Source organism: Rattus norvegicus, chromosome 11 (genome assembly GCF_021556685.1).
Source record: "Rattus norvegicus strain SHRSP/BbbUtx chromosome 11, alternate assembly SHRSP_T2T, whole genome shotgun sequence".
NCBI lineage: Eukaryota > Metazoa > Chordata > Mammalia > Rodentia > Muridae > Rattus > Rattus norvegicus.
Window position 1 is genome coordinate 70,538,445 of NC_141544.1, and position 26,366 is coordinate 70,564,810.

Sequence of the window (26,366 nt, forward strand, 5' to 3'; positions counted from 1 at the left end):
AAAATTACTTCTATTTAAGTCCTTGTCTGAATGTATACCATTTGTCAACAGGAGCCCTCAAAGGACAGTGGCGTTCCAGCTCCTCTGGAGCTGGGGTTATGGTGGTTGAGGAGCATCTCAGTGTGGGTATTGGGAGCTGAACTCCAGTCTTCTGGAAGACCAAGAAATATACTTAAATACTGAGCCATCTCTCTATCCCCACAGCTGTTGGTCTTTTTCTGTAATTAATAAATCTCTTTAAGGAAATACTTTGTGATACAAAGCAGATGCAGGGTAACTTAAAAATGAGACAAAGGAACAACATGTCATGGGGCATTAAATAAGTACAGCTATAGGATGTAGGATGGAGCTCAGTGGCAGACTGCAGACACAAGGCTCTTGGTGACACTGCAAGTGCCACAAGTCAATAAATAAGCACATAATACAGTTCCAGAACAGGAATCTGCATTTTAAAATAACTTCAGAATATATATCTATCATGAAAATAATATCTGATTAATTATGAATATTGGAGAGGTAGAAGAGCCATTCATATTTCTACATAGAAATAAACATTTATGACACATCAATCCTGCTTCATTGCATAATCGCTGTCTATTAATTTTGTAAATCTATTATTTATTACTATTAATACTGCTATTTTGATTATCGATGTATAAAAATCTTTGCATTTTTGATCAGTTCTTAGGGCAATTTTTCTAGAACTAGAATTCCTAGGTCAAAGAAAAATACCACTTGATGACTCTTGTTATTTATTACCAAATTGCTGTCTGAAAGTTCAAATCAGTTCATCCACCTAGAAGCAGAGTTCATTATCTGTGTCACTATAACCACGGGTACGACTTAACTGTGACAAGAAATGACTGGCCAGAGAGCATGTGTTGAGTGCCCACTGTGAACTGAACAGAGCATCCTGCTACCATCAAATGGTACTTGTTTTCACAATTTATTTTAGGTCAGCCTATTTTTTCAAGGCCTGGGAGCAATCTGAAAAGCAGGGTTGACCTCAGTGAGAACTCACTAAACACTGGTGATTGCTTTCTGAAAAGAACAGCATTTGGAGGAGGCCTGAGCCCGGCACTTGAGGGAGTGAAGCACACGTCCACTGCTGAGCTGTTTGAAATTGGGCAGAATGAGAGCAATCAGGAGCGCAGGGGGGAAGCTGCACAGCCTGATAGGGTGGAAGGATTACCTAATAGGTCTCTCTGGCTTGGAGTTGTAGAGACTTCAGTCACGTTGCTGGAAGGTTTTTGCAGTTCACGCATCAGTGCTATTCCTCAGAAAAAATACCTTAGTTACCTCACTTGAGAAGCTCATTTCCCACATGAAGATGGGTAAGGTACTACATCCTGTGAGGGCTATTGTTACTTTTCTCTTATGTCAGGCATTCTTCTTTAGCAGTAGTCAGGCAGTGACTTGCTGTATGATTATGAGAAAATAAGACCCTAGCACAATTCACAGTAGGATGGGGGACAATTACGAACCACACAGAAGGAAGAGGGCATATGCTCCACCTTTAAAAATCTTACTCAACCAAAGGAATGCAAACCACTTACTATGATGCCTATTAAACATGAAAAAATACTGAAAATGACACCTCCCAGTAGAGAGAAGAGTTTGGTGCACTGGCCCACAGCTGGTGACACTGTCAACAAGTACAATTCACTTGCAAAGTAATTTGGCAATGTTTTAAGAGTCACAAGCAATCTATACCACTTCACCCACTAATTACAAAATTACTAATTAAGAATATATCCTAAAAATATAATTCAAAGGCATGACAAGCTTCTAGGAGTAAAGACCTTCAACTGTACTATTGTATTGGTAATATTAAAAAGATTTATTTGTAATAATGTGTGTATGTGTGAGCCTTGTGTGGGTTTGTACATGTGAGTGAAGTGCTTGTGGAGGCCAGAAGAGGGCACCAGATTGCCTGGTGCTGGCATTAAGGGGTGGTTATGAACGGCATATGTCTTATTGACCCTTCCCTAACATAGGTTTTGGAAGATGAACTTAGAAAAACACTCTGGGCTGGAGAGGTGGCTCAGTGGTTAAGAGCACTGACTGCTCTTCCAGAGGTCCTGAGTTCAAATCCAGCAAACACATGGTGGCTCACAACCATCTGCACTGAGATCTGATGCCCTCTTGTGGTGTGCATGAAGACAGTGATAGCATATTTATATATAATAAATAAATATATCTTTAAAAAAAAAACAAAGATTCAAAAGATTCAGTGCTTTTGAATCACTAACCTGTCTTTTCAACCCTGTTGGTAAACATTTTAAAAAGCCAAAATGCGCAGCAATACAAGACAAGGCCACAGCTACTCGGTGGGGTCACACATCCATCTCAGGCCTCAGGCAAGCTTGGTGTGGCACAGTAGGAGAGGAAATGCACTGGATGGATACAGTTAAGTAGGCAAGGAGGTCTGCATCTTGTCGAGTGTGTGCAATGGCAGTCCATTTCCAACACTCTAGAGTACTTCCTATGCATTTGCCTAAGCAGATGCCCTCCACACTGCACATCACACGGGCTTACGTTTTCCACGCTTCTTCCACTGTGTGCCTTCTTTCCAGTATCTCCCTCCGAAGCTTCACCATCTCTCTCTGAATCTCCTCCTTCTCTTTCTTGGCCAGCAGAGCCTTCCTTTTCTTCTCTTCTTGCACTAGACACTGAGCCTCCAAGAAGGCTGCTTTTTTCAGGGCACTTTCCACTCTCTGGGACTCCAGCTGTTTCTCACGTCTCAAGCGGTTTTCTTTGACCTTTCAGAAATCACAAGTGGAGTGCACAGGCAGACACTTAGGACACATTTTGAAGTTCAGAGCACAACCGATTTGAAACATTCTCACCCAGGACCCCAAAGCTTATTGGAAAAACAAAACCGTTCATTTGTTTCCTGAGTGAAAACAAGTAGGAAGCTCTACAAGCAGTTAGAGGCGAGGATTCTCACCACCTGGCGATGAACTGCATGATGGGTAAGCTGAGTTCGAGGAAGGGCTCAGAGCCCACGTGTTGGATTCTTACTTGGAAATGAGTTCCCATTCTGAAGCTTATCCCAGGTATATGTGACTACTTTCCCCCTGTACTTTAACAATCACTTAAGAAAGAATAGGGATACATCAGGGTGGCTCCGATCAGGGCAGAACAGAAATTTCTTGCCTTCGTGAACACTACCAGGCTCTATTCACTTTGTCCTTATTTAAGAATGTCAGCAACTGTGCCCACATTAGAAACCAAAAGCAAGACCTTTGTGGATAATTCTGAATAAGCACATTCATTTCTTTCAATGCTAATTCTTCAAAGGCTGGCTCCTCTCTTAACTTTCCCTTCTTTACCCTCTATTGTGGTAAGAGTCATAGACAATGGGCATATGTCTTATTGAACCTTCCCTCCTTCCTTTTGCCAACCCAGGATCCAACACCTTCCCATCGCTTCAACATTCCCATGGCTGGCTAGGTACACCTTTACGATTCAAAACAGTGACTATTCAGAATTTGTGATTAGAAATCTAGTGTTATAAAAGGACAGCATACATATGTAGCTATGAGTGCTACTTCAGTCTTCGTTTTTGTCACATGGCACAGACACGGTCATTCTGAGTTCCCTGAACTAACTCCTCTGCAAGGCAGAGATGGCCTTTTCCTCTATTACCTCCTATTCCTTTTGGAAGAGGGAAAGTTCCCATATGCCTTTCCAATTCAAAACAGCTGAACTAGATTTAATTCAGATCTGTCCTCCTTTTCAAATTATAATCACAAAATGAGTGAATTTTAGTTGTCTAGAAAGAATTATCCTTATAATATCTAGCAGAATATTCATGATAATATATTAATGTCACCATTCAAAGACCAAATTGGAGCAAATGCAATCTACATATTTATAATCAGAAACGCCACATTCACACTAATAAAGTTTAGTTCTGTTCTCAACTGGTCAAAATCTATTATTCTAATTTTGGTTATTTCTTAAATAAATTGTTTCCTACTCTCAGTTTATGAGAATTATTTTTCTTCTGAAGTTCTTATATTTTATTTTTATTCTTCCTTACCAAACCACAGATGGCACCCTTTTTCATAATAAAGCCTAAGTCTTTATTTAAGCTTATTAAATGTGTTACACAAAGACTGCTTCCTGTTATCCATTTTAATTTTGTTTTTCCCTCCCACCTGCTTATGTCTCATCTCCATGGTAAGACGAGGGTCCTTCTGCTGCCTCTTGCCTTGGTTTTCCTTCATTCCAAGCTCTTCCACCACCTCAGAAGCCACCACTTCTTTATGGAGCAGATGCTCTATAAATTTTTGCACAGTGGCACTTTCCTCTTCTTCCTCCAAATAGCCACATAAATCTGGGAGTGAAAAAACAAAAAAAGGGGAATTAAAAAAATAATATTCATGTTTACATAAAAATTCCAAAAAACTACAAGACTATGATCGTCTCACAAGCAGGAACTGGTAATGGCAGTGGGTGAGTGTGGCCCCCAGCCACACAGTGGTTACTTTCAGATAAAAGCACAGAGCTCCATCCATCAAGATCTGCCCTTGCCCCAGTCACTAAGCGCTTCTGCACAACCAGATCCAAAAGGTATGACTTTAACCTAAACAACCTCACAAACTTTCTTGGGTAAAAACAACCCTCAATTGACCCTAGGCTATAGCTCAGAGGTATAGCTTGTTCTCTAGTATGCATTAACCCTGGCTTTAGCCCCTAGTTCCTTCTACTAGATGCTAGAGAATGGTTATACTATGGGTACATTTATGTCTCCACACTAAACTTTTAAAGAAACTATCAAACTGCCATCCAAAGTGGGATGCATCTTTACCTCCCCTGAGGCCTGTGGAGAGTCCCAGCTCTCCACATCCTCACCCAGGCTGGCATGGTTAGTCTTTAACTTTAAGCTATTTGAACAGCAGTGTAGACTTAGTACAGTGCAGTAGGTTTGCCTAGCGACCGAGGATACTGACCAGTTAGACTCGGTGACATAAAAGCAGTCTTCCAGCTCTCAGAGCTCATGCCTGATTCCCCAGTGGGGCTCCGTAGTCCTCGCAGGAGGACTGCATCAGCTGGCTCCAGCAGGGCTGGCTTGAGTCAGGTGTGGGAAGCTGCTCTACCATGTTACCCTATCCAGCCCTTGAGGTACAGCAGAAGATCCTTCACAAGTCTGTTATTTAATCTGTCTGACACTAGCTTTGTACAAAAGAGGAAAAGAAAGGAAACATCCTGAGAAGAGAAATAGCCCCTCTTGTAAATGAAAATGAATCCAAGCCTAAGAAGCATTTTATAATTACAAAATGATATGTGTGTTCTCTGTCAAAGGAAATAGTTATCTGATGATATAAGGGCAAGAGATACTTTTAATTGCTATATAAATTATAGGCAAAATTATAAATAATGTAATATTTTAATTTTAAAAAGCAATAGGAACTTACTAACCGAGGATATAGCAAAGGGGATTTATGTCCAATCAAGAAAAATTAAACTTACAAGATAAACCCAACATATATAAGCCAAATGTATCATTTATTATTTACAACGATAAAAAATACTTCTTAGAAACATCCATTAGATGTTAAAGCTTAGAAGAACCAGGCAAGTTCTTACCATCAAATCTGTCATACTTCAAATGGCCATGGGCATCTGGCACAGGGGGGCTGCTCAGCACCGTGCTTTCCCCTTCTCCATCACTTGCTAATTCTTGTTTAAGTTTGTTGTCCAGCCACTCATTGACTAGCTCCTGAGCTGTCAGTAGAACAGAACCGTCTTTTAGGATCTCAGTGACTTACAGGCTTCTTGTATTTGCTGTTTTCATTCATTCATTCACAGAGTGGTGCTTGAACACCCATTCTGGGAATACTGTTTTAGGTATTAGGAATATAACAGGGAGCAGATAGGACAGAAAAATGTTACCACCATGAACCCAACAGTCTAACCAAGGGAAAAAGACAAATGAATGTGACAAAACAAAGCAGGGAAACAAGAAATGGAGACTGAGTGTTGTAGTAGTAGATTAGGGGTCAAGTAGAAGATACTGGGCCACAGGATGGTTTTGAATGAACCATATGGCTATACAAGGCAATACTGTACCATGTAGGGGAAAGACAGTTCAAAGGCCCTACTGCATGAGTGTCTAGAGGACCAGAGAAGTTAACTAGGAGGGCAATGTGCTGGAGGAATGGGAGAGAGAGGGACACGGTGGGGGGAGTAAATGGTAAGATATAAGAGATGACAAACCAGGCTGAAAGCAGTGCTTATCAACAAGGGATGGTCTTGCCCTTCATTTGATGTACAGCAATGTTGGATTGTCACAATCAGGGGACGTGATAACAGCATCTAATGTGTCAAGGCTAGGATACTGCTAAACACCCTGTTCACAAGACAGCCTCCCCATTACAACAATACTTTGGCCTCAAATGTCCTGAAGCTGAAACTCTTTTGTTTAGAGTCCTGATGCCATTCTAGGTACTTTGTCTACTACTCTAAGCTTGAGAAGCTATAGGAGGGTTGTGAGAGATACCAAATTGGAATTTGGTATTGGTGACAACACTCGAGATTTCATGGGATGGGTCCAAACTGAAGGAACAAATGTGAGAGTTGTGGGCATACAGACGGTATATTAAGCCTTAGAAGAGGATGACATTATCAGGGGAACAAAGCAACAACTAAAACCCCGAGGAAATCTACCTTTTAGGAGTTGAAGAGATAAGGTAGAACAGGAAAGCTACATAGGAAGGAGAGACCCTGTGTGTAAAGGAAGTCAGATGTTAAAAGCCAACTGCCATTTCAGTGGCTTTAGAAAACCTTCACGGGGCAGGAGAGATGGCCCGGTAGTTAAGGGCATTCTCTGCTATTGCAGGGGACCTGGGTCAGTTCTCAGGACCTATATGCCAGCTCACAACCACCTGTAACTCCAGCTCAGGAGACTGACATCGGTTTCTGGCCTCTGATGGCAACCACATGCTATGTGTGTGTGTAAATGCATGCAAGAATAAACAAACAGGCAAGCAAATAAATAAATAATAAGTGAAAAGTTATACGTCTCCATTAGCACCAACTTTGTCATTTTTATCATTACCAAAGGGCTTGTCAGTCTAGGGCACGGAGATTTCAAAGATAAAAACTTGACTTTTCGCATTATCTTTACCACTGTTACTATTATCTCATAGTTCTCACACAATTAGGTATTTCTATATATTAACTGACGTCAAGAAATGTCTTTAAAGTTAAAATAGGAGAAAACAAATGGTAATAGTGGCCCTTTATTTGTAGTTCCATTTTGGACAGTTTTAGTTACTTAAGTCAACAGAGGTCCAAAACGTCACATGGAAAATTCCAGAAATAATTCCTAAGCTCTGAATTACACTCTGTTTAAGTAGCTAATAAGACTATGTGATATCTTATGCCGTTCCTCCTGGGATATGAGTGATCTCTCTGTCCCTCACATTCACACCAGATACACTACTGCTCTGTTAATAGATTAGCTGCCACCTCATTTACTGGGCTGATTGCTTGTCACTGTAGCAAGTTCAAGCAACCCCCAGATAACAGCCTAATGCTGCCTCCACGATTGGTCATTCACCTCAGTTCATCACAACACTCAGGGTTGTATCATCGCATATCATCACAAAAACAAAGGTGAATACAGGAGAAGATATTTTAGGAAAGATGACATCCACCAGAGGTTTTGGAAGGTAACTCATGGGGACTACAGTAGAAACGTAATATAGCAAGCATGCTACAAGAAGGCAGGGAAAGGGAGCTGATAATTATTAACCTGTGTACAAGTTATACCTTTATATGATTTGTATGTTATACAATCTGGGTCTACTGACTGTCACTCACAGGAAGGGCTTACTAGGAAGTTCTAAAAGAACCAAGGGAGAATCCTTTCTTCCTTTGGAAGTCATACTACACAGCTCCCCACACTGGATGGAGAGAGGCAGGCACCTAAGAGCAGAGATGTCACAGAATGTCCCCCGCAGCTGTGGGGACATTCTGGCAGGATATTAATGCAGCTGATGAGAAGAGAATAAAGAACGGACCTCTGTAAAGCATGCCTTTCTGCACCAGCACAGGCAGATATGGACCTAGTAGTTTCTCCAGACAGTAGGATTACAGTGATAAAATACCTGTCTCCTAGGAAAAAAAAGTTTGTGGTCGAGAAAGCTTGGAAAATGGAGAAGATAACAATTTCCTCCAGCTCTAGGGTTTCTGGGAGCTCTTAAAGTATGTCAGGTATGGCCGCTGGCGGAGTGGAAGGTGAGGGCAAGACTTTTTACAGCACAGCTCTCCTTTATGTCTGACTGCTGACCACCTGAGACTAATCGGTATCGCTTTACTTCACCTACCCCACTTCAGCAGCTTCCCACAGTTTACTTCCCCTCAGCTCCTACCCCCAAATACTACACTTTTCCTATATCTAAATTATGGGCCTCTTATAATTCTGTCCTACCCTACTATGCTCAGAATAAACTCTAGTTTCTTTCCCAGGCCAGCAGTGCCCGTACAGTGGTCTCCTGCTCATGCCTTATGAACATGTCTACTGGAGCACTAGCTCCATTGCTTCCCTTCAGCTTCTCATGTAGAATAGCTTGTCTGTACTTTGAGCTTCTGACTCCACTTGCCCTCTACCTTGGATGCTCTGAATAGATCACTACCTGATAATTTGTTTTTCCTTCTTTGTCTCCACACTAGAGTGCTTAATCCATGAAAGCACAGCTTTGCTTTCCGGTTCATAATCAATGCTTTAGTGTCTAATGTGGTAGAATAAGACTTAAATATGTATGCATTGAATAGATGAAGAAATTAATGAAGTAGCTGAAAACAACACGAATAATCCGAACAGAAGAACATAGTCCTCTGACTTCCCTCCTCCCTTGGAAACTCTTTCCCAGTCTCCTTTGCTGGTTCCACTCAAGCCCTTGAATGCCTAAGTGCAGTTCAGTAACTCAGTAATCAAAATATTGAATTCCAGAGGAAGGGAGATTTGAGGAGGCCAGAAAATTGAACTGGTTCTAGAGCCTCTTCACAAGGAACTGAACTGGTTTATAAACTAGAGGTCAATTTTCTAGTATAATAGCAGATCAAGTTAACATGCCACCATCTGTGCCATAGGGCCAATCAATACCTTACACCCTTCACAGTTAACTATTATACCAAATTGCTCCTGCCAGTGGCTGCTTCAAATTCCAGAAACACAGTGGGCTTTAAATACCACCTTGTGGGACTGGGGCGATGACTTAGAGTTAAAAGTGAAGATTGTTCTTGCAGGAGACCCAAGTTCGGGTCCTAGCACAGACACCAGGCAGCTCACAACCATCTGTGACTCCAGCTCAAGGGAACCTGATACCTCTGGCCTCCGTCAGCATCTTTATAAACATGCAGACACCAATATGAAGACACATGCATAGATGTGCGACACACACACATAGACACATACACATAGATACACACATACAGACACACACACAGACACACAGACACATACACATAGATACACACATATAGATACACACACATACAGACACACACACATAGATACACACACATACAGACACACACACATACACATAGATACACACATACAGACACACACACATACAGACACACACACATACAGACACATACACACATACACACAGACACACACAGACACACAGACACAGACACAGACACAGACACACACACACACACACACACACACACACACACACACACACACACACAGAGTCAAACACAAATCTTTACAGATGGCCTTACACATAGTAATGGAGTTCGCTCCAGAATAAGCAGGGTCTCAGAGAAGCAAAGGTTAAGAGCGAGGATGAGAGCAGCTTTCACTCGGGGCTTTGCAGTGAGTTCTGAGCAAAGCTTTAAGAACTGCTAACACCGCACCTGAAAATGCACCCTCTCACCTTCTTCATAGACGTCATCATGATACTCTGTTTGCTCACATGTTGCCAGATCTACTGCTTGTCGCCAAAACCTTCCAGGTAAATCTGCATTTCTGGTAGAATATGTATTTGAAATGGCAAATTCTGAAGCCTTCTCTACTCTCTTCAGAATAACAGGAAAAAAAATTCATTAGATGATAGTAACCTTGTTCAGGGTTAGAAAACAGTTGCTTTTCTGATAACTAGTAGGATTCTTTAATTTTCCCATTTTTGTTGAAACTCTGGGCAATATTTTAGTTTTGTGTGTAATGTTAAATTGCAGTTGGCCAAGTTCTAACTGGCATTCCCAGTGTTTCTAAGAACGCTGTTTAGGCTTAGGTAAGTTGGAAACAAGATTGATGAGAGACACTGGTGCAAAGGCCTAATGACCTGAGCTTGATCCCTGGGCCCCACAAGGCAGCAGGAGAGAACTGACTCCTGACCTCCACACATGTGCCTGCATACACATAGATGTATATCTGCCTGTATACACACATACGTGCACACACATACCACAATAAATAAAATGAATATTTATTTTTATTAGTATGTATCAATTATCCAAAAATGTGTTTCGCTGTGACACATTCATGTACACGTGATATACTTCAATATTACCCCACTACCTCCTTTGTCCACGTTAGGGTAAGTTTTGTTTGGAGCATTGGCAACAGGATCCTGAAACCTATTTTATTCTGAACAAACATCTCATATCAATTTATGTGCCACTGAGACTTGTAAGTGAACAGGAATCATGGGCTGACTCCTTAAATTTCACTGTGTATTAAGCAAGCCACAAGTTTGATAAATTGAGGTAGATGGACACCACTGTAGTCATCTAGACTGTTTAAATTCAACAATAAAAGCACAACCAACTTCACAGGATTGGGGAAGAGAACTGGAGTTGAGCAAAACACCTTAGCCTTTGGACGGAGTGGGGAACATTTTATTTTACTTCATCGGTAATCCCCAGCATGTGTGTCCCCAGGCATTCCCTTGTTCTTGCCGAGCATTTACTCTCAGACTGCCACTGATAACTCATGATTTAGTTCTTCAGCGAAAACTGTGGCGTCTTCTATAACCTAAAATCAGTCTCTCAACCTCTGTCTCTCAGTCTCTGTTTGTCTCTCTAACCCCTTTCTTCTCTCCTCAAACCTGTTAGAAACTGTTTTGACTCTATTTTCAAAGTATACTCATAGCCTAGTTCCTTGGTATCATTTCCACAGCCACCACCTCAGTCCAAGGAATGAGAGTTTCCCAACAGCTTCTCTGGAACAGCCTTTACCACAGCAAGTGATTCCTTTCCAAGTGAGAGCTGCATCATAAAACCCTTAAATATTTTAGTTGGAATGAAGACAAATCCTTACAGTGTGTTTCAAGGTCCTGGGCCCTCGTCTCACCAGCCCACTTTGTGTCAACCACACTGACCCCTTTGTACATTTATCCTGAAACATTCCTAGGGTGTCGTCATACCACACCGAGGCCTCACTAATTACCATCCCTCTGTCTGCATGTCTCTCCTGCCAACACTCATCCCACTCTTTCCCTCCCCCTAGCCTTTGCTAAAAGTCACCTTCACAGCAGGGCTTCTCTACAGCCACTATAACCTCCTCCTCTTGGTTCTCCTCCCTCATCTGCTCCAAATTTGTGTCTTTTATCAGTTTACAATATACTTTCTCTAGTATAGCCTCCAAATAGAACATTAGCAGAAATTGATCTCTTTGTCACAAGAGCAATCAGATTCATGCTAGCACTCACTAACCAAGAAATATTTAGTAAAGGAAGAATAACTGGAGACTTATTCCAAGTACCTGCACTACTTACTCTGTGTGTGTGTGTGTGTGTGTGTGTGTGTGTGTGTGTGTGTGTGTGTGTGTGTGTTCCTGACCTACTTTGGAAATGACTTTGCCTCTTTCCCTTGGTAGAGAGAGCTTGGTCATAACTTTGTAAAAACTTGCCATAGGATAAGTTATCTAACTCTCATGTTGCCTGTGTTAGGTTTCTGATGTCAGCACAGGAATAAAGTTTAGAATCCAAGGATAAAACCTGGGTGCAGGAGGGGTTGGAGGTGGAACAGGAGTGATATGGAACAGAAAAACAAACCATCAGACTTAAAGGAGACGCAGTCCCTTTGGACCTGTTCCCACATTACTTCTCACAGTCCAGGCGTTGTCTGCCTTTATGCTATGGCATATACTGGCGGATGCACTGATTCTGATTATGTGGGCTGAGGCCTACCCTTAAGTTCTAAGAAAGACGACTTTGAATGCATGTGCATGTAAACAAGCACAAATAAAACTATCAACTTTAATTTTAAACTAATACCCATAAAAGAAAAAGAAATAACAGATTTATAGACTTGATTAAATTTTTTAGACTATGAATACAAGAGAGAACTATATGACATGTCATTTCATTGGAAATTTGTATAGGTTTTCTTTAAAAACTTTATTACATACATGTATTTGTCTACTTTTTATTTATATGTATGGGTGGATGTTAAAGGATAACTTGTAGGGATCAGTTCTCTTTTTCCACAGTGGGGTTTCAGGAATCAAACCCAGGTGGTCAGGCTTGGTAGCATGTGCCTTTACCCACGGGCCATCTCTCCAGCCCTGTATAGGTTCTTAATAGAAGGTGGTGCGGAGTTTGAGAACTATGAGTAAAGTGATCTTGATACAAGCAAAGGGTTTGGAAATGACAACAGAATGGAACAGAACGTTTGCTCAGTTCTAACAAAGCAAGCGTTTAAAACATGTACTTGACGACACTAAGGATTAGAGGTAATGTCTGCAGTGCTTTGTCTTACGTTCTCTGTCCCCCAGAATAAATACATGAGAGCTAAGAGGGGTCTAGTCTGTATCTCAGTAGCTTGTGTCCATTTATCATCTGTTCTTTCAGTAATTCTCTTCTAGCTCTGTTCCAGCAATCTAGTGAGTACTATGGGGAAACAAAAGTAAACATTTCATTCTTAGAAAGTTCAAGTTTTTGTTTTTGGTTCCATATGCCATCTGCATAGTAATCCATTCAAGAGCAGTTCTAAAGTAAGACAGACTGATTTAAAAATAAGTTTATTTGTGTGTGTGTGTGTGTGTGTGTGTGTGTGTGTGTGTGTGTGCGTGTGTGTTTGCGCGAGTGTGCGTACACGCGCACACGCAGGACAGAGGACAACCTTAGCTACTGCTTTTCTCTCATTGGCTTGGAGCCACCAATTAGGCCATGCTAGCTGGCCAGAGGGTCCGTGGGTTCCACCTGCTTACCTGGTTGGAATTACACCCACCACCATCTCTTGCCTTTAATATGGATTCTAGCTCAGGTTGTCATGTTTCAGAAACAAATGCTTTAACAATGACTGAGTCATCTATTTTTCCAGCCCTAAGAAGAAGCTTACTAGTTAGTAACTATGTTCGATGAAAGTTCCTTTACAAAACACTATCTCAGTTATTCCTATACCTTATGCATATTCCACAAATCATTACAGATAGCAGAAATAGTGTCTACAACATGACCCTTCATTTCATTAAGATCAGACAATACAAACAGGAGCTTAACATATCCTCATATGTGAACGTTTCATATGTTTTTGAACGTTCCAATTCTTTTAAAAATCACTCTTTATAGGAACATGTATTTGATGTTTTATCAATAAAGTGTATATAACAGAATTCTAAAGGAAATTATTCAAGGATGGGGTTGGACTATAGAAGGAGGTTTGGGGTATCTAAAGCTGAATGGATGGGAAGGATCTAGATCATGTCTCAGAAAGGACAGATAGATACTCCAGGCTGAGGCATCAGCAAGTAAGAAAGCAGAGGGAGCACCTGCGTGACGGAGGGGAAGGAGAAAGACCTGAGAGGAGAAGAGGCATGCAGTGCTAGAATAAGAAAGCCCAATCAAGCAGGAGGCTGTAGTGGAGTGAGAGGAGTCAGACAGGGTAAGATGAACTGTACATCATGGAATTCTGTGTCAGTGCTATCGAGCGGCTGCCTGATTCTAAGTGATTTCTCCGCCGCTGTGGATGCTCACCGACATCTCAGTCTCCAGGCTTACTGACTCCTTTTATCACAGCATTCCCACAATCCTACTTTAGCCACCCACTTAACCTAAACCACGCTGTACAGACTGTTTCACTCCTCAACCCAAACCCTGATAACCAACTCTCCATGTGAGCCACCATCTCCATGTTTCATTCCTCTTATTCCCACAACACTGGAGCTGGACCCAATCAACTCTTTTAGTTGTTGCAAGCCATTCTCCTCCACACCTGTAAGATCATGAAAGAGTGCCCTCCCTTCCTTCCTACTCATGTGGATGGTCTGCTACTGTCTTACTTCCAAATCCCCATCCCTTCACGTTTGTAGTGATAATCCCCAAGCTGGGATCAGTTTAATCTACCTTTTTTTGTACCTTAAAACTTATGGTTATTTACTTCAGCTAAATCCACAATGCAACTGGCAATCTTCCTTTTGTGATCTAAAGTGAGGTCTTTCTTTATCGCCACCATCCTTCCACCGAGGAATCCACAGCCATTTTTTAAAGGATGGGCCACTCATGTGGATCTGGAAGTATGAGGAGGAAACACTAACTACTGAGGGTATACCCAGAGCTGAGATATAATATGGAGTAAAATCTGGGCTGGTGAGGGGTAGAGAGCAGAGAACACAGAGGTAAGAGAAGTAGCAAGAGAGAACAGTCCAATGGACAAAGGTAATGGAGGAGAGGGTGTCTATAATACAGATGCTGAGGCTATCAAATTAAAGTGGAGACGTTTGATGGCTATCAAGAGATGATAAGTTTGATCAAAACGGTCATTTCTAGTAACTGTCTCTGTGGAATGGAAACTGAAATTGATTTTTTTTTTATGTGTATGGTACTGCTGATTGAATAAGACACAGAAACTAAGCAAAAATAATTGTGGACAAGAGAGAACAATGAAAGTGTAAAGGTCAAGAGTCCACTATGTATGCATGTGTACACACACACACACACACACACATACACACATATGCAGATATTAGATAAGAAAATGAAATCATTCTACAATCAGGATGGACTTCAGGGTCAAGTAAGAATGTATTGATCTTTTCAAGGTGGGAGATCTGTGGGTAGGATGGGAGATTTAGAGGAATGATAAAGTCTAAGTCCAGTTGCCCGACAGCTACATGAAGGAGGAAAAGCAGAGAAGTGAGACGAAAATGGGATTTTATCCTTGAGTTTTCATCAAATCTCAAAGAGGTAGTAAGCTGATGTGACTAAGGCCTGCAGGACCTCAGTACTGAGACTCTGGACAGTGGCATGCAAGCCACGGTTGCTGGAGGCTAAGTGGTCTTCCAGGGGTTGGTATTAATGATATGATCTCTCTTAGCTGTCTTGTAGACAAGGTTCTGCAGTGGTCAGGGTGTCTTCCCTAGCCCCAAATAGATTAGTGTCTCCTACCATATACTTCTCTTCTAACTTCAATTCTTGTAGCAGCTTTAAGTCAGTTATTTTCGCGCCACTGGACTGTAAACTCTGGCCTGTGTCTCATTTCAGCTCTGGTACCCAACATCCTGAGCTTGTGCTTAGTAGGCACTTAGCAAATGAGCAAGTGAGTAAACAGCCAAAAGCTTTATAGCTAGGCTCACTTCTGTCTGTCTGTCTGGGTGCCCACAAGACCCGTCAACTTAGATACATGTGTCTAAAATACTACCATTAAAATATTCTCTCAGGAAAATACTACATGAATTTGAACTATGTGCTACACAAATAAAGTGATTACAATGAATTGCGAAGTTGACACTCAGAGGTATGCCCATGAAGTGTTTTTAAGGGACTTGCAATCTAATGGTTTCTGAATTAAAAATAAACATCTCAGGACTGGAAGACATCACAGGTCAGGAAGCCATTATAACAGCAGTTTCTGTACGGGTTATCTAACCCGACTCCGTCTCAGTGATTGCTCAAGCTTCCTCTCTACTAGTGGAACATTAAATAAAATTTATCATTCACCCCAATACTCCCAGTAATGGAAACCATGTCTCTTTATGAAAACTTTTACTCGATTTTTTTAATTGTTCTTGACATTAAAGAATTCTGTGATACCCACGTAGCTTTTGCCAATGGGTCCCTTTGTTAAAGTAACAACAAAACAGTCTTCCTTGTGTCTGAAGAAGGCTGCAACATTATCTCCCAAGGCCTCTATTTCTTACTCCATTGGCTTCTTCATGGGATGCCCATGCCAGAGAAAAGACATGTCTACTAACTTGTTTTCTCATCATTTATACTTAAGCCACCTCACAAAAAGCAACAGAATAATGAAAGACGTTAGAAAGTCTAAAACTGAGGTGACAAACAATCTCACATGGGAATAACAGCACTCACCCGTATGCACATTACAAATCTGTAACTCTGCCTGACCCTCACACTTTCTAATTTAGAAATGCCTTACCTTAATCCAGTGCCCCACATTATCAGGCTCAAATGAAGACTGTAAAAATAGATACAAAATATTAATGCACAGCAATGGCCTCATCAAATCACCATTTTTAAGCCGTCTTCTCACTACAGCATATGGAAATATAGCCTTCATTCTTTCCTCCAAAATTTTTCTTGGCAAGTTCAGCACTGACTAGCAATAAAAGCACATTAAACCACAGTAGAAGAAACAGGAAGTCTTGTCTGTGACATTCTTATTACTCCTGTCTACACCTACCTTGAGACTGTAGCACAATAGCTCTGTAGTCTAGGCATCAACACGTTATTTTTTAGTTCTGCAGGGCTAAGAGTCAAAGTATAGGAGTACGTATTTCTATATAAGTGTATAGAACTATTACTCCTCATGAAACCCATACTAACACTGGTTAATTCACCTCTCCCTGTCATTTTTCTGCTTAATGACTATTAGGCTCCTTTCTTTCCTGTTTGTAGAAGTAGCCGGGTTCCTTCCTGTCCTTCCTACACCTGAGATGCTGCCCGGGAAAACAAAAGTCATGGTGTGGAACAAAATTACTCAACTTCTACTGTTGCACCAAGCACAAAATGAACAAAACTAATTGATCTGTAGCCAGGTCAGTCAGCTATTAATCTGAAATGAGAAATGAAGACCACGAGGAGCCTCCTCTCTGTCCTGTGATGTCCAGAAGCTTACAGAACTCTAGCAATCACTGAGCAAACAGGGGTGTTCGCTTTGCAAAAATATTCAGGTATTTTCTTTTAAAAAAAACAAAACAAAACAAAACGATGGAACAACAGACCTATTAATTGGCACAAGAAAGTTGCTGAAAAGAGTATTGTATTCTCCTTCCCAACCCTAACACTTCACCTTCAGCTCACCTTACACACAATTAATGCAGCTGTTCTGTCTGAATAACTTTGTCACTGCAACAAAGAAAGAGCTGATCCTCTTCAAACAGAGTTGAGTTTCAAAGCGGTCTTGTGTTTTACTTTCTTTACCCTCTAGACAGTAATAATGAGCACTATCGGGGGGGGGGGGGGGGAAATCCCTCTTTTTGTAGTTCTAAGTTGTCCCAATTTTTTTTTTGCCTTCATCATCAAATCTATATTCATATGCTATTTTGGGTCCCATCTATTATGCAACCGATACCTTGCAGTCGGAGCAACCTCAGTTTCCACTCTCTTAATGCTCTGGCCTGTGCCCTCTAGTATCTGGAGCATGAGTGGAATGTGCCCTGTGCACACGGTTGCTATATTTATATATTTATGATTACCTGGGGCCCCCACAAAAGCCACGTATCTGGAGGATTTTTTTTTCTTCTTACAGGAAAGTGTAACCGAGGGGTGAGAGCAGCTGGTGAAACTGCTCTGCAGCTGAAAGTCTAGCCCCCTCCTTTTCAATTTAAATTTCCATTTAAAGCATTTATTTTTGTGACAGCTAAAGAGGTATTCTGGAAGGCACACTTGGTGTGACTGTAACTTTGCATGACTGTAACTTTTGTTATGTTCCAAATTTATAATGGCGTCTTTTTTTTTTTTTTTGGTTTGTTTTTGTTATCCCCCCCTCCCTCCCCACCCCACCTCCCGTGCCTTTAGGAGCTAATACACAGAAGAAGTGAGTGATACAGGGAGGCTCTATCTTTGAATGTTGGTAGAATTTACTAATTACCATATGGATAAAATACTGAGATACAACCACCTGGACTTCTGAGTCCATTTTAGCCTCCTACTGTAAAATTGGAAGAGAGAGATATAAGGGATAACGGCAGAGAATTTCATGTGATGATTTCTTTTCCTTTCGCAACCCCCCTTAACTGAGATTTGAAGGGGGAGAGGGAGTAATGTGCGGAAAGTTTCCTAAAATTGGTGGCAGAGGTAAGGATGAAAGGGGCCAATTCTCCTCACCCTCCTCACACCTCTCCATAGATGGAAATAATCCTTACAGGATGCAGCCCACCACAGTAGTGAGTACACAGACCCCATGGTTCCTCAAACCAAGCTCCCTAGGGTTGTGTTGGCTCTGGGATACTCAAGGCCAGGTAAGGATGCCCCCGGGGGAAGAGTGAGGAAGCGCAGGGCGGGAAACCGATGGCTTCGGGACTGTGTGGCGCCTAGGGCCGGCCCGTGTTCCTCAAAGCTCCCGATCGGGATCACCTTGAGATTCAGCTTCCTTGATAACCGTTTCCAGCGACTCAGCTCCATCCTCTTCTTTGAGGCGAACCCTCCCTGGGGCGCCAGCAGCATTTTTGCAGGCGCAGGCCTAGACTTGGGCCACAACAGTGACAACCGCGTCTCCTCCCAGACTGCTTTCAGGTGATGCTGGGAGTTGTAGTTCCGCCACTTAATAGCTAAACAGGGGTCAGACATCCCGGAACTACTCCTCCCAGGAGGCATAGCGCGGGCAGCTTGCAGTTCGCGCTGTTACCATGGCATTGGTGGGGGGGTTCACTGAGCTTCTTTAGCAGGGCCTTTGCCTATATCTGGCGCTTGGTGATGATGCAGAACTTCCTGATTGGCTCTGCGGCGGAGGCGTTGGTTTAGTGGGCCAAGAGTTCTGGGAGCCGGAACACGTGTTATCGCTTGCGAAGAGTTTAGGGGACCTGAAGGTACCGAGTTTTGTAATCTACCGGTGAGTGTTCATTTTCCATGCTGAGGGAGGGTGAGTGGTGCCCACTCTTTTGTTTGCGTTGCAGTCTTGTTCCCACCTCGTCATTACTTGGTTTCTTGTTGGTCTAGGTTTCTGGCAGCTCAGAGTCTCCTAGCGAGATTGCCGATCACTTCTCAGAAAAGAAAGGACCTCCTTTCTCCTGGCCTCTGCTGGAGCGTAAGCTTCTCAGCTGCAAGTTTTTCTGAATTTAGCAGGTACTTGGGGAAACTTTAAGACAGTAAAGTCTAGGAATCCTGGGATGGCCAGTGGAACTAAGGGAAAATTGAACCTAAATAGCCAAGCCTGGATGTTGTCACTGAAGGTGTGTGTACTTTCAAGGCAGGGCAAAAATTCAGAACTGGAGTTTTGGACCTGGCCACTTGTTGGCAATTCAGTTTACTTACTGACAAAATGGGATTATACCTAAACCTTGGGAGTATTGTAATGATTGAAAATCAATGTGAGTAAAACATTCTGCCAGGGGATCTAAAACAAACTTTAAACTGGTGGAAATATAAGGAAAGCTGTGCCCCGTAGACCTAGCACCCACCGTCTAACTTGAGTGTAGACCAGTAAGTACATGGCTGAATGAACTGTGTTACATTCAGACCTTCCACTGTCTCGATGGTAGCTCTTTTGGAAGAGTTAGTTTCATGGCTATTCTTTGGCAGGGGTGCCAATTTTTTTCTGAATGAAAAGTAGAGTGTAGAAGTGCATATAATACAGTGTGCATCCATTTTTGGAGAACAAGTGTGTATAAATGTTTAGATGAGTATGGAGAAAGGCTATCGATTTGGAGAAGATGGATTAGAGGCCGAGGAGTGAGATGGGAGAAAAACAATTACACTGTTGCAAAATGGGAACTCTCACAGTTAATATTGAAACATTGCATTTGGCAAATTTCAGTCTCTTCTAAGCCACTAGCCTATAACATAGTCTCTAAAACTAGACTTCTATAGTTTCAGTACCAGCCCCACCAGATACTACTGGTGACTGTCTTAATCACTGTTCTGTTGCTGTGAAGACACACACCATGACCAAAGCAACTGTTCTAAAAGAAAACATTTAATTGAGGGCTGGCTTACAGTTTTAGAGGTTTAGTTCATTATCATCAGAGCAGGAAGCATGTTGGCATGCAGGCAGACACTGGACCTGTAGCTCAGAACTCCATCTTTATCCATAGGCACAAAGAGGTTTGCCATGTACTTTTGGAACCTGGAAGCCTACTCCCAGTGACACATTTCCTCAAGTCCTGTGTCTCTCTCTCTCTCTTTTTTTTTTTTTTTTGGTTCTTTTTTTCAGAGCTGGGGACCGAACCCAGGGCCTTGCCCTTCCTAGGCAAGCGCTCTACCACTGAGCTAAATCCCCTACCCCAAGTCCGGTGTCTCTTATCCTTCTAATCCTTTCAAATAGTACTACTCCCTGGTGACTAAGCTCAAATACATGAGCCTATGGGGGCCATTCTTATTCATACCACCACTGTGACTTTATTAGCTTCACTTTGCTAATTTATAAAATACAAGTGAATAGGGTCTATGTTGTATTTGTTGTGAGGGGTAATGTCTACGATGTATCAATAACAGTAAGTACCCAATAAATGCAGCTACTATGATTTTTAGTCCTTTCAGTGGATAAGATTAGCCTTTTTTTTTTTTTTTTTTTTTGGCTGCAGGGGGCGGGGGTGAGGGGTGGTGGTAGTGATGGTGTCTCATTCTGTAGCAAACACTGGTCACAAGGCTTTGTGGTAAGCACTTTTACCCACTGGATCATCTTACTGGCTCTGCAAAATTCGGTCCCTGTCTGTCCCGAAGCACACTCTCCAGTCAGGCTGGCCTCAGACTTACAGAGATTTGCCTGCCTCTGCCTCCCAGGTTGTGGGATGAAAGATGGGTACCAGCATTCTCTGTTGGACTCTTGCTTCCGTCTTTTCTTTGTTTCTGAAAGATTTGCTTTTCTGTGTATGAGTATTTTTGTCTTCATGTGTATATGTGTACCACAGGTATGCGTGATGCCCTCAAATGAGAATAGGAAACCCGATCTTCTAGAACTGCAACTACAGATGATTGTAAACTGGCATGTGGTTACTAGGGACCAGACCTGCTTCCTCTGCACAAATAGCAGGTTGTTTTAACCACTGAGCCAATTCCCCAGACCTGCGATTTTTATTTTTGATGTGCTTCATTGGTTTCTTTTCTCTCTTCTTACTTATTTTTTTAAACCTTCATTGGATAATTGGAGTTTTCTTCAAATTTCTTCTGTATTTCCTTCTAACAGGTTTGGATATTGTACATTCTGTCATCCATCCCCTTGACGGCTATTTCCAAACTCTTAACCCATGTGCCTGATAAAGTTTAGTGTTGTTAGTGTATCTCTTTCTTCCCTACCAATTAGGGTTAGAAATTTAAGATATTTAAAACATTGTGACATCCATCATTTCTGAGTCAGCTTGGTGGATGGTATTGTTTGGAAGTTCCTCGTAGTGTCTTTCTATATGTATATACTTGTTAACTCTGTGTGGGGAGGGTGGGAGGAGACATGGATGTCTAATGTTTACATATATCTATAGGTCCTCCCCTCCCCCCGCCCCAAATGTGATCATCTCAAGCTTGCTGCATTTAGTTACCAAATTTGGGACATCTATCCATAAAGATAATCCATTCAAGCACATTTAAAAATTCTTTGTTTGCTAACAGATGAGGGCAGATTGGCATTAGCAGTGTTAGGGCAGGGAGTTGTCCTTAGGACCCCTAAATACTTAACCTGTATAAGTGAATTGAAAAGGACAAGACTAGCAATATAAGAGACTAAGTGTAGGGGGCAGGCATGGTGATAAAAGCAGATGAAACCATTTGATGCTGTGGAGATGTCTGTCTGTGTCTTGAACCTTGCTTGGGTCAGTAATTACATCACTTCCAAATTAAGTTTTAAAGACGCCCTGTGGTTGCTGGAGGCTGTTGTGTGAGTACAGCTTTCTAGTGGATAACAATGGGCAAGAGAAATCCTTTGATTTATGCATGGGAGCTGTTTCTTCTCAGAAGCTGCCATAGCCCGGTCATTGGCACATTATTTAAAAAAAAAAAACAACTACTCACATGAGTCTACATTCGTGTCTATATTGTATACATGTATTCATAATAAAAACTTCTATGTGCATAGGTTACAATTAGAAAACATCTGACAGGGGTTGGGGATTTAGCTCAGTGGTAGAGCGCTTGCCTAGGAAGCGCAAGGCCCTGGGTTCGGTCTCCGAAAAAAAGAACCAAAAGAAAAAGAAAACATCTGACATTGAGCACACATAATTGAGGATAGGAAATATTGGTTCTTCAAGCTCTGAAAAAAAGGTTTTATGTCTTTAAATGTTGATTTCTAGCTAAGGCACATTTTGCAGAGCCAGTAAGATGATTCAGTGGGTAAAGGTGCTTACCACAAAGCCTTGTGACCAGTGTTTGCTTTCTGAGGCCCTACCCAGTAGGAGGAACTGAGTCCTACAAGCTGTCCTCTAAACTCTAAGCGTAGCATACATTTGCATGTACACACACACACACACACACACACACACACACACACACACACAGAGTAAGAAAATACATTTTAGGTGTATTTTCTAGTGCTGTCCTTTTTCTTTTTTATGTCTTGAGACAGGCTCTCACTTTGGAACCTAGGTGAGCCACATCATCAGTGCCCTCCCTCCTGCATCTGGGTCTGTGGTATTTACCATCACAACTGGTTTGTTTGCATTTCTAAACGTTTGTGCCATCATCACAAAATAGAATCAATAACAATATGCAATTCCCTTTTGAAATCATTTTCCAGTTTTTGTAAGATCTTGTTCAACAATTTGAATTAGCCATAATCTGGGTGAAACTTTCAAAACCCCAAACAGCAGAATGGGTACACAGCCCCAAGCCTGACAGTATGAGCATCTCCCTCCAGCTCACAGAGAGGATTCGATATCCTAAGCTGAGGGTTTTAAATCTGACCTTTAAAGTTCTGGGGAATTAACCGTCCTGACTAAAGAACTGTATCATACCAAAAATAACCTCTGCACTCAGAACCGGTGGCTGTGTCTTCAAGGGCCTAGTGTTATTAACTGAATCTCATCCCAATATGGGTTTGCCCAGATGAAGGTGAAGGGTCATCTAAAAATTTTGCAACAGTAAAAGAGTTCTAAGTATATAACAAGTGTAAACGTAAAACGACTAATCCACGGTGTGTCTGGCAACACTCACCTGTACTGCATGGTGGAACATTGTTTCCTTCATGCCCCGTGACTCCAACAAATGCTGTCCCAAACACTGCAGCTTAGGTTCAAGACTGCTGTATCTTGTGAATTGTAATCTTATTCTACACACGGTTTTCTACCCTCATAGGAAACGTTTTGATGATTATAAAAATCAAAATATTAATCAACTCTAAAAATTTTAGTCAAGGTATTTATATCTTCCTGATATCAAATATTAAGTCAATATTCTTTACATGAAATAAACAAGCACATTCGTTAGTATGCAAATCTGCTTTAACCTTTTTCCGTTTATGTGTGCACATAGATGTGGAGGCCTGAGGCTGATGTCAGAAATCCGTCTCCATCTTTCTACCATATTCCTTGAGGCGGGGTCTCTCAATCAAACCTAGAGCTGAGCAGTGTAGCTGGTCTCTCCAGCCAACTGACTGGGAGTACCTTTCTCTGACTAATGAGGCTGGAATTGTAGGCAGGCTGTCATGCCCACATGGGTTTTGGATCCAAAGCGATACAAGGGCTTTAACCATTGAGCCGTCTCCTCAGTCCCTTCATCTTTAATAAATGGTAAAATTAAATGTGAACCATACTCATGTCTTAAATTTCTTTATGATTTGCTCATAATGAATTATTGTACTTATATGTACATAGGTTTTATGACAGTTTCTCTGGCAAAGAGGGTTATAAATCAAAACTGTAGGTAGCTGTTCTCTGGTGTTACCAAGCCTCCATAGTAATGCTTTAGAATATAGGTGCTACCGTTAGTTTGTCACATAACTGTAATAAATCATCTACTAATAAAACTCAAGGAGTAGCTGAGGGAATGATTCATTGCGTAAAGTGATACCCAGCATGGCTCTTAAGCACCTCTAAGTCACCACTAGGGTGCTGACATGGGTAGGTCCTCAGGAGCCAGGGGACACGTGTGCCTCTGCCATACGCATCCATGGGAGTGAGCACTCATAGGAGACATGCACACCAAACCTCAACCTGGTCCACTTGGCAAGAATTCCTAAGGATGCTTGATGGAGTGACATAATGTAGTATTTATAAGATGCTGATTTGTCCACTGACATTTAAATTTTAAAAAGTGCAAGTTTGTATGAAGTGTATGTGTCTAGGCCCTGTGCTATATATATGTGGAGGTCAAAGTACAACTTTGCAGAGTCAGTTCTTCCCTTTTATGAGGGGGGTCAAACTTAGGTTGACAATTTGACAGCAAGCCACTTTACCCACTGAGCCATCTCGCTAACCCTCCAATGACATTATATTATTGGTCAGCCATGCTGGCTTATCAAACTCTGTAGTGCATTTTAAAAGCTCATAACTTTTCACATGAAGTACTAATTATTTAACATCCTACAAATAATGTTTTCTGTTGTTTTTCAAACCCTGTTGGTGTATCTGTAGAAATAAGAAAGAATATCTATATTTTTTTTCTTAAAAATTTTGTCTTTCCCATTAAGAAATCACTCATAGATCATTTATCTGCTCCTGTAGTTTCTCATCTATATGGAAGTAAACTAGAATATATATAATCCCATTTTGCAGGTAATACGTTATTTTATGCTGTGAAGGATTTGATGAGTATCCATTATGATGTCTTGGAATCTCTTATTGAATTTTTATTTGGAGGGGAAAAGACCTATATTGCTTAATATTCACTCAGGTTGGAGAAATGCTGTTAATGACACGTGCACTAAGTGTTAGGACCTTCCCTGTGCATGTTTTCAAGGCTAAGTGACCTTGTGTGCCAGTTTTTCACAATTAACTTGTTTTAGTCCTTTCATTTGCTTTGTTTTCCTCAGCTTCTATGTGTGTGTGCACACACACACACTCACAGATACACACAGAGACTATATTTCAAAGTGACTAGTATTATCATTTTGCTTTGGGACTTTGGGAAAAAAATCTTGCTTTCTGGGTTTTTGTTTTATTTTGTTTTTTTATTTTGTTTTTTTTTTTTTCCTTTGTCCCAATCCTGATACCCAAGAAAGCTGTGAACCAGAGTTAATAGACATGCAGCTGAAAGAATAAAAGAAAAGCCCCTAAGGTTTTACAAAGCCATGGGAACATAAACCTCTAAAACTTTCCAGGAAGAGGGCTGTTGGCCCAGGACATCTGATACCTAGACCTCCGAGATTTAGTTAGAGAGAAAAGAAGAAAGAGAGAATAAGAGAGAAAAAAGACAAGAGAGAAATCTGACACGGATCTTGGCTGCAGTGGTAGGAGACAGAGAGAGGGAGAAAGAGTTTCCTAGATATAGGGCCAGAAAGTTAGGGAGCCTGGGCAACCACATTCCTCTGGGTAAAGACCAATGTGCTTATTGTAAAGAAACTGGGCACTGGGCCAGAGAATACCCCAAGAAAAAAGTACCGCCGAAGAAGGTCCTCACTCCAAAAGATGATGACTAGCAGGGACGGGGCTCGGTGCCTCTCCCCGAGCCTAGAGTAACGCTTAAGGTGGAGGGGAAGCCAGTTGAGTTCCTGGTAGACACAGGAGCCCAGCACTCGGCATTACTCAATTCCTCTGGACCAATTTTAAAGAAAGTCTTGGGTCGTAGGGGCTACTGTACATTAGCAATATTCATGGACTATCCGAAGAACTGTTGACTTAGGAGTGGGACGGGTAACCCACTCATTCTGAGTCATCCCCGAGTGTCTGGCCCCCCTTCTGGGGAGCGATCTATTAACAAAGATGGGGGCCATTATCACCTTCATGCCCCATGGTCCTAAAGTGATCCAGGACAAGATTATTATGACTCTAACCATGCGTCTAGAAGATGAACATAGGTTGTTTAAACAACCCAAAGAAAATATCAACTAAATACAGGACTGGGTGCAGCAAATCTCAGGGGGGTGGCAGAGACGGCTGGGATAGGGCTAGCAACCCAGCGCCCTCCTGTGGTCATCGAGCTCAAGGCCACGTCTTCCCCAGTAGCAATCCGCCAATACCCCATGAGTAAGGAGGCACCGGAAGGGATCTGACCACATATCCAGTGCCTCCTTGAACAAGGCGTCTTGATAAAATGCCAGTCTCCCTGGAATACCCCCTTGCTACCAGTCAAGAAGCCTAGCACAAATGATTGTAGACCAGTTCAAGACTTAAGGGAGGTAAATAGGAG

General features: G+C 41.8%; 2 protein-coding genes and 1 non-coding gene across 14 annotated transcripts in view; 2 read left to right on the forward strand and 1 right to left on the reverse strand.

The window, feature by feature from the left end:
• Ccdc191 (coiled-coil domain containing 191) overlaps window positions 1–18,663 on the reverse strand; it is a 70,586-nt gene extending 51,923 nt beyond the window's left edge. For 4 of the 8 annotated variants that reach the window (XR_015632675.1, XM_087575836.1, XM_087575835.1 and 1 more), the window contains exons 1-6: window positions 18,513–18,663; window positions 16,354–16,392; window positions 9,909–10,050; window positions 5,599–5,736; window positions 4,167–4,345; window positions 2,539–2,762 (exon numbers count right to left, since the gene is read on the reverse strand). Coding sequence is in view for 4 of the 8 variants with exons in the window: in XM_087575832.1 (XP_087431958.1) it covers window positions 2,539–2,762; window positions 4,167–4,345; window positions 5,599–5,736; window positions 9,909–10,050; window positions 16,354–16,392; window positions 18,513–18,602 (812 nt within the window). In the remaining 4 variants the exon portion in view is untranslated. The remainder of the gene's footprint in view (window positions 1–2,538; window positions 2,763–4,166; window positions 4,346–5,598; window positions 5,737–9,908; window positions 10,051–16,353; window positions 16,393–18,512) is intronic. The other 4 variants (XR_015632676.1, XM_087575834.1, XM_087575833.1 and 1 more) reach the window with 2 other exon arrangements.
• A 234-nt stretch (window positions 18,664–18,897) lies between these two features.
• Window positions 18,898–26,366, forward strand: part of Qtrt2 (queuine tRNA-ribosyltransferase accessory subunit 2) — a 30,760-nt gene continuing 23,291 nt past the window's right edge. For 3 of the 5 annotated variants that reach the window (XR_015632714.1, XM_087575964.1, XM_087575962.1), the window contains exons 1-2: window positions 18,898–18,987; window positions 19,095–19,220. The gene's annotated coding sequence lies outside the window, so the exon portion shown is untranslated. The remainder of the gene's footprint in view (window positions 18,988–19,094; window positions 19,221–26,366) is intronic. The other 2 variants (XM_087575965.1, XM_087575963.1) reach the window with 1 other exon arrangement.
• Snora84 (small nucleolar RNA, H/ACA box 84) lies at window positions 21,938–22,071 on the forward strand. Its single transcript, XR_015633840.1, has one exon. It is a non-coding gene; the product is annotated as a small nucleolar RNA SNORA84 (small nucleolar RNA).